The 12072-nt window shown below is 44.3% G+C and overlaps 1 protein-coding gene across 12 annotated transcripts in view; it reads right to left on the bottom strand.

Annotated features, from left to right (window-relative positions):
• The window catches only part of ST6GAL2 (ST6 beta-galactoside alpha-2,6-sialyltransferase 2), a 75718-nt gene that overhangs the window by 13993 nt on the left and 49653 nt on the right, over positions 1–12072 (bottom strand). For 11 of the 12 annotated variants that reach the window (XM_083610739.1, XM_083610743.1, XM_083610741.1 and 8 more), the window contains 3 exons: positions 8722–8819; positions 6058–6159; positions 3069–3243 (listed from right to left, as the gene is read on the bottom strand). In XM_083610739.1, the coding sequence (XP_083466865.1) occupies positions 3069–3243; positions 6058–6159; positions 8722–8819 (375 nt within the window). Of the gene's footprint in view, positions 1–1271; positions 2565–2927; positions 3244–6057; positions 6160–8721; positions 8820–12072 lie in introns of those variants that run through there. The other variant, XR_014547231.1, reaches the window with a different exon arrangement.

Below are 12072 nucleotides of genomic sequence, written 5' to 3'. Positions count from 1 at the left end.
CACCCCAGAGGACAGGATCACACTTCAAAATGACCTTGACAGATTAGAGAACTGGGCCAAAACAAACAAGATGAATTTTAACAGGGAGAAATGTAAAGTATTGCACTTGGGCAAAAAAAATGAGAGGCACAAATACAAGATGGGTGACACCTGGCTTGAGAGCAGTACATGTGAAAAGGATCTAGGAGTCTTGGTTGACCACAAACTTGACATGAGCCAACAGTGTGACGCGGCAGCTAAAAAAGCCAATGCAATTCTGGGCTGCATCAATAGGAGTATAGCATCTAGATCAAGGGAAGTAATAGTGCCACTGTATTCTGCTCTGGTCAGACCTCACCTGGAGTACTGTGTCCAGTTCTGGGCACCACAGTTCAAGAAGGACACTGACAAACTGGAACGTGTCCACAGGAGGGCAACCAAAATGGTCAAAGGCCTGGAAACGATGCCTTATGAGGAACGGCTAAGGGAGCTGGGCATGTTTAGCCTGGAGAAGAGGAGGTTAAGGGGTGATATGATAGCCATGTTCAAATATATAAAAGGATGTCACATAGAGGAGGGAGAAAGGTTGTTTTCTGCTGCTCCAGAGAAGCGGACACGGAGCAATGGATCCAAACTACAAGAAAGAAGATTCCACCTAAACATTAGGAAGAACTTCCTGACAGTAAGAGCTGTTCGACAGTGGAATTTGCTGCCAAGGAGTGTGGTGGAGTCTCCTTCTTTGGAGGTCTTTAAGCAGAGGCTTGACAACCATATGTCAGGAGTGCTCTGATGGTGTTTCCTGCTTGGCAGGGGGTTGGACTCGATGGCCCTTGTGGTCTCTTCCAACTCTATGATTCTATCTGGCCAGCTCCCACAATCCCAGTGTTTCCGGCATTGGCAGCTATGACCTGCTTTCACTTTTCAAGTCCAGGATGAGGGTATTTAGCATTTCTGGTCCTGACTAGAGATAAGCACAGTGTCCATTTAGCGTCACATGCCTTGCAATTCAAACTGAGTTTTGCTATCTAGACCACGGATGTGAATGACCCTGAGCTATCCAGTGAATTAGGACATGGGCTGAACTTTTATTTTTATTTCATCCACAAGAAATTATGATCCCCCCACCTTTTAACAAAAGGGCAGTTTCAAGCTCATTTGAAAATAGGTCAGTTTTAACATCCTTCCTTCCTTCTGTGTGTGTGTGTGTGTATAATATAATATAATATAATATAATATAATATAATATAATATAATAATATATATATATGAGAAAATAAAGGTCTTTCACATTATGACAAGTCCTCATTTAATTCATTCATTTATGCCGAAATTTGCCACCAAGAATATTCGTTCATAAATGTAAGGTTTTGGTATTGCAAATAACCCAGCAGGATCTTCTCTAATTTACATCCCTTGGCATTCACAACATCAGCTATTCCAGTCCGCCAGCATTAGCTTGAATCAGCAATCTTCTGTGAGATTTGGTGATGTATAGTCACACTGAAAAATTCATCCCTGAAACATTTATGCTGACTGATAGCATCAGATGCTGATGTATGACTCTGCCCTCGACACTCATCTCTCAAATAAACAGTTATACAATTTCCACTTTCAAGCGCATTACATGGTTATCTGGTTATTGATGTGGTGTATGTTTCATATTCAGTGGTGACACAAGCATCAAATGTTTGCTTTCAGTTTTTACCTTTATTTTTCGTTAAGTCTGATTCCTGCGTCTATCTCCCTTTTATACTCAACTCTCCATCCAGCTAGGGATCTGAATCCGGGGCAGATACAACTGTTGTATGCTCACTTCTCCTATCCAATACGCTGCCCCAGTTAAGATATTCCAAATATTACCACTCAACTGTTTTGGATGGGGAATTGGGGGAACAGCTAGGTTTAGTTCCTCTGTGCTTAACAGCGTTATCTGATTGGAGCTACTTGTGCACTGCTATGTAGATTTGGATCAGGGCCAGAGAGTTGTAAAAAGACCCTGCAGTTCAGAGCCAAGAGCTAGGAAAAGCCATTCTGTGCTCTTATCACAGGTTTGTGTTTTGTTCCTCTGAATATGGCTTGTATATTCAAAGGGTCCTGTTGGGCTTTTGTTGCACCTGTCACTGTAGTGTCCCCAATGTCAGATGAGGTCACAAGTCACAATTTCACCTTGCTGTGCCAACACATTCCATTCATACCCCCAATTACGCACAACTGAACCCAAGCAAGTCATAGCCATACCTGCGTGATTTAGGACAATGCACAGTTCCCTCTGATCAGTGTTTCACATTCTGAACACACAAGACATTTTCAAGGCATCGGTGCAGTACAGGTCATAAAATGAACACTGTTTTGTAACTCCAGCTCCACAAAGAACATGCTGCTGGAATATTGGTTATAGTAGTAGACTTTGACCTGGTTAAAATGATGCCTTCTGTGTTTATTGCTTATATAAATTTTGGAGTATACTTTAGTAATAAATGGTTTTAGACAAAGCTTTGTTTCTTTCTAGTCCTGCAGATACACAATCCTGGAAAGTTCATAAGACATGTGCGTTTAATAGTATAAAGGTAAAGGCAAAGGTACCCCTGCCCGTACGGGCCAGTCTTGCCAGACTCTAGGGTTGTGCGCTCATCTCACTCTATAGGCCGGGAGCCAGCGCTGTCCGCAGACACTTCCGGGTCACGTGGCCAGCGTGACAATCTGCATCTGGCGAGCCAGCGCAGCACACGGAACGCCGTTTACCTTCCCGCTGGTAAGCGGTCCCTATTTATCTACTTGCACCCGGGGGTGCTTTCGAACTGCTAGGTTGGCAGGCGCTGGGACCGAACGACGGGAGCGCACCCCGCCACGGGGATTCGAACCGCGACCTTGCGATCGGCAAGTCCTAGGCGCTGAGGTTTTACCCACAGCGCCACCCGCGTCCCTTTGTTTAATAGTATATATGGTACTTATTTGTTAAACAGCATGCCTTCTTCCATCCATCTCCAAATCAAATTTCATTACCACCACAGTCAAGCCGCACATGCTAAACTTCAGCATATACTCTACAGACACAGCTAATGAAGAAATCTACCGATAAGCACACCTACCAATGAAACCTGAAGAAGGAGGGTTGGGTTGTATCTTTTCCTTGGTGTTCTCCTGAATGATATCCCAGAGCTGCCATATAAATTTGGGGTGGAGAATGTAAAATGGCTGTTTAGGATTCCTCCTGCGATGCAGTGCATAGGGAGTAAACAAGTTGTAGTCTGGCTGCTTAAACCACTGGTAGGAGAAAACAAAAAACAAACAAAAAACCAGACATTTTCTAGGGAGTGCTAAACACATACCAACCTGCATCTAAAGCATCACATTTGTCAGCTCCCTGTGGATATAAAAACACACCTTCAAGGCATAGAAGAAAGTGGATATGGATTTCTGCAACTCTTACTAGCGTGTGTTAGGGTGCCCTGATGTCGCAGACAGTTTAGATAGAGCAGCAGAACTGATACAGGTTTCAATGCTTGCTAATCAATCCCAAAAAATATCTGGGCGTGCTCTACAATTGACTTTTAGATGACAAAGAACTGGGCTTTGCCACTAAGGTAGGTACAGCAAACCTGCATTCTTCCGGATGTTGCTGAACTCCAACTGCCATCAGCCCTTGTTAGAACATTCAGGAGCTGGAGATGATGGGAGTTGCAGTTCAAGAACACCCACAAGCCCCCAAGTTACAAACCTCTTCTCTGGGAAGAATTAGAGCTCAGCAGACAGAACTCCTTATGTGAAGCTTTCCCATGGTAAACAAGCTGGGAGAACCATCAGGCAGCTCTCGGAATGAGAACATTCTGCTGTATGGTGAAACCTAGCCAATGTGTCCCTGCTATGCGATGGCAGGTAAAAGGGAGTTAACTCTCTAGGGTGGGTTTACACCAGTTGTGGGCAGGACTGTACCGTGCTTAGTCCATGCTCTGGGTACAGGTCTTTCTGCTGGATGTCACAAGAGCTATGCTGGGCACATTGGATTGTGCAAATTAATTGAAACAAAGCATGTTTTCTATCTTACTCGTAATCCTGTACTCAAAACAAACACGAAAAGTCAGTTGATCATTATGGTGTCGGAAGCTTGCAGCCGATAGAAGGAATGATGCGCTCGCCACAATATATTGAGGTTCTACGAAAGAGAGTTATTCCAGAGCTGGAAAAGAGGTATCCTGACGGTACTGGGATATTGCAGGAGGACCTAGCCCCCTGTCACACATTTAAAATGGTGAAGAAATTCATGCCAGAGCAGCAAATACAGGTACTTGATTGGCCAGGGAATTCTCCGGAGATAAATCCCATTGATAATTTGTGGGCCATATGCAAAAGTCGCCTCCATGCTGTAGACTGTATGACTATGGAGAAGTCCATTCAGGCACTGATTCAAGTGTGGTACAGGGATCCAAAAATCAACAGTGACTGTTTGAAACTAGTAGCCTCCATGCCAAACAGTGTTCAAATGCTGCTTAAAAATAACAGAGGTCATATTGGTTACTATGTGAGTTTTGTACATGTAGATGTGAGTTTCGTACAATAAACTACATTGTTTGTTTCAATTAATTTGCACAAGGGTGTAATAGGCTTGCAGGCAGTGGGATGATACGTACAGGAATTGTGCTGCAGCATTTTACTCCCAGCTAGGACAGGACTCCCCCTTTTGCTTTCCATAAATCTATGTGCAGGCCCCATACCCCACTCACACAAGAAGAAAACAAAAAGCCCAAGTGCAACACAGTTACTCCAGATTTCTTTGCATGTTTACAACTCCCGCAAGTTGTTTGCATTATTTAAACTCCTGCAAACTTAAATTTTCATAAGGTATGCCGGTGGCAGCACTTGAGCTACAGAAATGAATTTTGGCAGAGAGAAGAGAAGGAAAATAATCACAGGTGGCCAGGCACTTAGATCAGGATGACTGAGTTAACAAGCACCAGGTGATGTGGGGACAGGGAGGTGGGAGGACTTGAAGGTGCTACAAGGAAGGAAGGTTGTGCAAGGCCATAGTAACAGGAGAAACTTGCAGACACTGGTCACATAGCTCAAGTGGTAGATCATCTGTTTTGCAAGCCGAAGGCCACCAATGTCTCCAGTTAGGCCAAGGAATGTCTCTTGCATGAAACCCTGGACAGATGCTGCCGGTCAGTGCATGCAATGCTGAGGTAGATAGACCAATGATCTGACTCAGTATAATAAAAATAATTTTATTAATTATATCCTGCCCATCTGGCTGGGTTTCCCTAGCCACCCTGGGCAGCTATAAGGCAGTTTCCTGTGTTCTGTGCAATAAGACGGTTCCCTCTAGTGTCAAGAGATGAAATATTCATAATAAAGCTGCTAATTTTTTAATTCCACAATAAATTTTAAACACACTCTCTCTCTGGGTGGGTGTGGGTGTGTTACTCTCTGCTCCCCTGAAAACTGCAGAAATTATAGCAATACATTCTGCTGCTCCCATGTATAATATCAACCGGCATATTATATCCAAAAAGCTGTGGAGAAGAATAAAACGGGCAGCAGGAGAGTTAGATGGAAATGGTGAGAAAGCGATTGACGGGCAGGGAGTGTCTGTTGTGAAGAGACAGTTAAGGGAGCTGATTAAAAAGGAGCAGGAATTATCTGCTAGTCAAGATTGCAGGTGGAAAAAGAAGGCAGATAGGTTGAGCCCGTTTATTAGGTTATTTCCCATTCTTTACTGCTTGTTCCATAGTTAAGCTCCTAAAACGACAACACAAGCTTGTTCAAATACTTAATGTGCTCTGATTAGGGTGGATTTCATGGAAACGTATCTCTCATCTAGACATGGGGTAGGAATTTGGTTTGTTTCAGTTCGGAAGCAAAACCATTTTTAGATTTATTGTGCTGGCCCAAGTCAGTGAGAGCAGCGCTAAACAAGTAGCACAGCAGCCTCTCCTCTGTAGTACTTCCTAGTTTTAGGCTTCCTGCGATGGGAAATCAGTGAAACATTCTCACAGTTTGAAAAAGGGCATTGTTGAACCTAGTTGCTTTTAAATGAGGAGGTTGCAGCGGGTGTTGAACTCATCCTGGCTGCTGACTTACCACAGTCAGATCTGCAGAATAGGGTGCAGGATCCCAAGCGACTAGAGTAACATCTTTATATAAGGGGTTGTCAGTGAACTGGTGCTTAGGATTGGTAAGAATCTGCAAAATACAAAACACACACAAGCACACGTATTCAAAACATTTCCAAATGATTATGAAACACCATCATAAGATCACGGGATGGCGTTACCTCTCAATATACTACTCCCCTTTAAAAAAAAAAACCTCAGCCTTTTTTTGGGGGGTAGGGGGTATAACCTGGGGAAAGTTCTGAAGACTGGACAGAGGAGCCTAGAGGGCCACAATCAGCCCTGGGTCTAAAATTCTCCATCCCTGCAGTGTAGGGTTGCCATATTTTGAAGAGCAAAGAAAGAGGATGAAACGACGGCACTCATTTTAAATACCCCTACGATATGTAGGCTATCGAAGCTGTGATATATTGCTGAGGGGGGCAGGAGACAAGAAGAGGAAAGCAATTTCTGTCCAGGTGGTTTTTGTTAAATTTGACCAAATGTCTCTGGCTATACTTTCGTGATGACATGGAGCGGTAGGCATGGAACATGTGTTTTGCTGTGCACATCATGCACCCACCCCACGTAAAATAATTATTGAATTGACGGACTGTGAGACACAGGTTGCTATCATCCTCAATTCAAAGATAAGGAAACGAAAAATCAAAACACTGTCCTTACAAATAAACCTTCATTTTGAAAAGTAAACATACAATGTGTCCACCACAAGAGGGCACTGCATATCTATCTATCTATCTATCTATCTATCTATCTATCTATCTATCTATCTATCTATATCTATCTACAGTGGTACCTTGGTTTTCAAGTGTCTCAGAAGCTGAACATTTCGGTTTCGAACGCCGAAAAACCGGAAGTAATTGCCTTGGAAGTCGAATGGCGTCTGCTGCGGTTTTTTCCAAGTTTCTCCATTGACTTTGCAGTAAGCCCTTTGCGCCTCGGTTGTCGAACGTTTTGGAAGTCAAACGGTCTTCCGGAACGGATTACATTCGACAACCAAGGCACCACTGTATATACATGTCTATAGATGGACAGGTTGTGTGTGTGTGTGTGTGTGTGTGTGTGTGTGTGTGTTTGTTTCCTTCAGTATAGTCATGCAACTTTGTCAAACACCACATCTATATTGTTTCCACCTCCCACGCCTTTCTTATTTGTTGTTGTTGTTTTGCACTATCAACCACCTCAGTTGAACATGTTATCACCATAAGTGTGCAACATTACTGCAGTTCTTTTGTAGATTGTAGACTGTTTCAGCTTATATTAATGTTGCATTTTTAGTTAGCCGTGACCTGCCCTGGGAAGAATGAGTAAGAAGCCTAATAAATAAATATTGTTTCATATAAAACTACAAAAAAAGAATGAGGAGAGGCTTAGACCAAGAGTTTGCAAACGTTTTTCTCAACAGGCCACTTGAGCAAGGGTCTTGGCGGACCACTTAATGATTTGTCTCCCTGTTGTAGCAATTGCAGTAACAGGATCATAGAGTTGGATCACGAGGGTCATTGAGTCCTCCAACCCCCCTGCAAGGAAAGAATCTTTTGCCCAACATGGGGCTCAAACCCATGACCACCCTGAGATGAAGAGTCTCATGCACTGCCAGCGGAACTAGCAAGATAGTGTATGATATCTCATTGTACTTTTATTGCTTCTTTTATTTCTTATCTAGTGTGGTTTATTGTATTGCTATTTGAACCCCATATAATTCACACTGCAACACAATAAAATGCATAGCTGTCAACTTACAGATTTGAAAACAAGGGACCAGCAGCCAAAATAAGGGATTTTCAGAGCACAGGTATGTTCAACTTCTGAGCCCCTCCGAGCCAAAGGCACAAAGCCCAGCCAGCAGCCAAACGAAGCCTCAAGCGGTGGTTCCCACAGCGCAGCAACCCGGCAAAGGGAATGCAGCAAGGAAAACCACCGTCACCTCTCCATTGGGAAGCGCTGAGCAAAGGCGAGTTCCCAGGCAACACGGCCGATTTCATCGGCACAAGGCATGCAAGCTCCACCCCCCAGTCGTTCTTAGACTCCTTATTGGGTGAGCAACACAGCCAAGCAACACAGTTGGAGCCTCCTTCCTCCCTGGCCGGCAGGGAGGGAGGGAGAGGAGCTGCTTCCTTTGAAACCCGGGTAATTTAAGGGACATCATCAATAAGGGACAGCAGCGGGAAACAGTGCTGGGATAAGGGACTTTCCCGCCAAATAAGGGACAGTTGACAGCTATGATAAAATGAAATATAATAAAAGAAACAATGAAAATGAAAATGAAAATCAATGAAAATATTTAATACAATGGATACTCCGTCTAAAACCACAAATCCAAACACACCAGCAACCACCTGAATAAAAAGCTTGTGGGCCACTGGTACCCCATGGACCACAGTTTGGGAACCCCTTGGAGACAGGGGAGAGGGGCAGAAGATATAGCACCTAATCCATCACGTCTCTCCTCCCCTTGGTATGTAATCTTTAGGAAGCACTGCTGGACACGTTAACAGTTCCCAGTAATGATGAAAGCTGGGACCTGTTATTTAAAATCAAAGCAGAATTCCCCAGGATTTCTGGTTCAGTTCTAGGAGGAGTTGCGACATACGGAAAACAATACAAGTATGCAGATGTTCAAGTGCCTTACTTGGGAATTAATGATGCGCATGGTTGTTTTATTTCCGACATCTTTTTCATATCCGTTTGTTGGAGCAGAGTTGAATCGCAAGACGGCATCATGGGAGTCTATAAAGTCAGAGGAAAGGACATTCAGGTAAGTAACCGACAAGAGTCATCGTGTAGTACAATCATCTGCATGTTTACTTGGAAGTAAGCATCGACCCCTTCCTGCTGGGCTCCAAGAAGCACTGTAGTCAGCACACATGAAGGGAGCAAGTGAGGGAATAAAATGAGTAGCATCAGTGACAAGAAACCCAGGCTCTTCGCAAGCAAGATGTGAGCAACTTCTGCTGAGAACTGATTTCCTGTGTGGTATCTTGGCACTTGGACAAGGAATGAATATGTGAGGGACACAGTAGGTGAAGGAGTTAAAATATGCTTGGGTTTTTTTTGGTGTGTTTTTTTTGAGAGAGAGGTTTGCTGTTATTTACACTGGGATGAAACCCCCTCTCCCCTAAACCACTTTCCATAAAATATTCTCATGAAAACTGAGGAGTGGGGGCAAGTTTCTGCTGCTTTTGTGGTGGTGGTGGTGATTGTTTTAAAAAAATGGATTTGAAAATTTAAGTGCAGTGCTGACCACATCAAGCAGGTTGGCACAGCACAAGAAGCCTACAGCAAGGATTTCTCTAATTTTTTTCTGGAGAATCCTGAGCCTGTACAGAAGGCAGAGGATTTCCATCTTTAGACTCAGTTCCAAACTGATGCAGAGGTCTGGTTCCCTCTCTGATAATTACAAGGAAAAATGTTTGGCGGATGAAAAATGAAGCTCTTTTACGCCCCCAATTGCTCTTGCAGGGTTCCTTTATGCCTGCAGTAGTTGTAGGAGCCGTCCAGTTTTTACTGGGGTTCTGTTTTACCCTAGATTTGCTCTTTTCCAAATGTTCATTCCAATCTTGCTGGACTCCCGTGGGTTGTTTCATCTCCCCACATTTTTTGTGTGTTTTGCTTGACCCTGTTGGAAAGATCCTTAGACACACCACTCTGGATTGGGGGCTATGGGGAAACGCTGTGGTGTTCTGGAATCAAATTACCGTATTTTTCGCCCCATAGGACGCACCGCCCTATAGGACGCACCTAGTTTTTTGGGGGGGGAAATAAAGAAAAAATATTATTTCCCCCCCAGGCACGGGGCTGGCGCGGGGGAAGCCCGAGCTTCCCCCGACCCCAGCCCCCAGAACACCCTGCTATCCGCAAGCCTAGGGAGCCGCGCCGGTCTCCCCAGGCTTGCGGACAGCTGTGCAAAGCCCGGGCGTGCTGAAGAGGCTTCGAAATGCAGGCAGCTCTGCGCAACCCTCCGGAGGCCGGCGCGGCTTGGCGCCGGGCTCCGGAGGGTCGTGCAGAGCTGTGCAGAGCCCGGGAGCGCAGGCAGCTCTGTGCGACCTTCTGGAGGCTGGCGTGGCTTGGCGCCGGGCTCTGGAGGGTCGCGCAGAGCTGTGCGGAGCCCGGGGGCAGGCAGCTCTGCGCAACCTTCCGGAGGCCGGCTCCGGAGGATTGTGCAGAGCTTCCTGAAGCCTGGAGAGCGAGAGCCTCTCGCTCTCCAGGCTTCAGCGAAAGCCTGTATTCGCCCCATAGGATGCACCCACATTTCCCCTTCATTTTTGGAGGGAAAAAAGTGTGTCCTATAGGGCGAAAAATACGGTAGATGGGAGTTAAAATAAGGAAGGGGTCTAGAAATCAGTATGTTTGAAATCGCTTTATTACTAATTGCTTAATTAGTACTTGCTTTGTCAATCACTCCACATTCTTTTTTCTTATTTGAATTGCCTGGTACTTTCTTCTGTTTTGAATTGCTGTGTTTTGCAAATTGCTTTGAGCACATCAATTGCTTCCCATTCATTATATATCAATAAAGTGTTTAATTTCTTTCATTCACAGCCTGAGTCTGTGGTCCTTCTCACTGGCTATGCTTCTTCCTTGCCCACCTACTGAGTTGCTGAAGTGCAAGCTGTAACCACAGATGAAGAGCAGCTTCTTGCTGCATTCAATGGGGCCGATTTCTTAAAAGATTTTTTATTTTACAAGTGCAATCTCTGGGTGGAATTCTATGTTAAGTCCCACCGAAAAAAAATGGACCTACAGCTGACTAGACATGCAAAGTCTTGCACTCTAAATAATAGTATCTGAAGATTAGCGGTGAATGCAAACAGAATATTGCTCTGCTACAACAATGGGGGAAAAACTCTTGACTGCAGGCCATTTTAGACAAGCTCGCCTGCCCTACACTTGATGTCATGTGTGGACCAGGTAAAAGAGGTTTGGCCAGACACCGACCATCAGTTTATGGTTGGGTCTTCAAAAGCCCTTTGCCTAGTGATTTACAGACCCAGCCATCAGCTGATTGTTGTCATGTTGCAGGCTGTGCCTTTGCCTGCTGTTTGATTTCAAACCTCGTGGGCAAAAACATGTCACCTAATGTTACTGTAACTTCATGTGATTGGTGGGTGCTGCAGTCCCACTCAACTGTCAAACTTGGTCCTAGGATGGGGTGGGTGGGATAACAATGTATTCTGTTGGTCAGGCCCAGTTCCTTGCCCCTCCTTTACTGTGACACTTAACAGTGCCATGCTTGCAAGGACAATAAATGGTAATATCTACTTGCAAATTGGTTTCCAGCAGCGTTTGATATTCGCCAGGTGCGTTTTGCACCTGGCTATTGGCCACTTGCAACCAAGTGAAGATTCCTAGGTGCCACGATGGCACTTGAAGTCTCTACCATCTGGAAGTGCATGCTTGGGGATCCTTGGATCTTGCCTGTTTTCACACATTAGCAACATATCCTGTAGAATTCTATCCAATCAGAATGAATTTCAGGAACCAAAAAGTTATATTGAAAAATACGACTTTTCAGCCGTCTGGTCCTAAAATGGCAACTAGGCATTCTGTTCAGGTGACTGTAACCCTGGTTTAAGGAGCCATTTGGTACATAGCTTATATATCTGAATTTTTAATGCTGGTCACCAGTCTACCTTTCTTCCTTTAGCACATTTGCAATTTCTTCTACTTTAGAAGCTTCTACTTTAGAAACTTCTACTTTAGAAGCAATGTTGTTAGAAAATTCTAAGCTGTGAATAACCACAACAAATCCAAAGTTTCCTGCAGACCAAGTGCTAGCAGATGTTACATCTACAGTTAAAAAAACCCCACAACCCTGTATAAAATGGCATTACTCTTAAGTTTAGTATTACATTCCGTTTCAGATTTATGATATGGACGTTTGAGAAACGGTCCTGGAAAACCACCTCAGGTTACAAGAACACCATGTCCTAGAGTTGTATCGTAAAAAACAACCAATGCTATTCTGCTTAAAACAGCTCAC

The sequence above is a fragment of the Podarcis filfolensis genome (genome assembly GCF_964270895.1).
Source record: "Podarcis filfolensis genome assembly, chromosome: 4".
NCBI classification, from domain to species: Eukaryota; Metazoa; Chordata; class Lepidosauria; order Squamata; family Lacertidae; genus Podarcis; species Podarcis filfolensis.
Note: the sequence above shows the minus strand (reverse complement) of the source record. Positions and strands in the feature narration are given on the sequence as shown.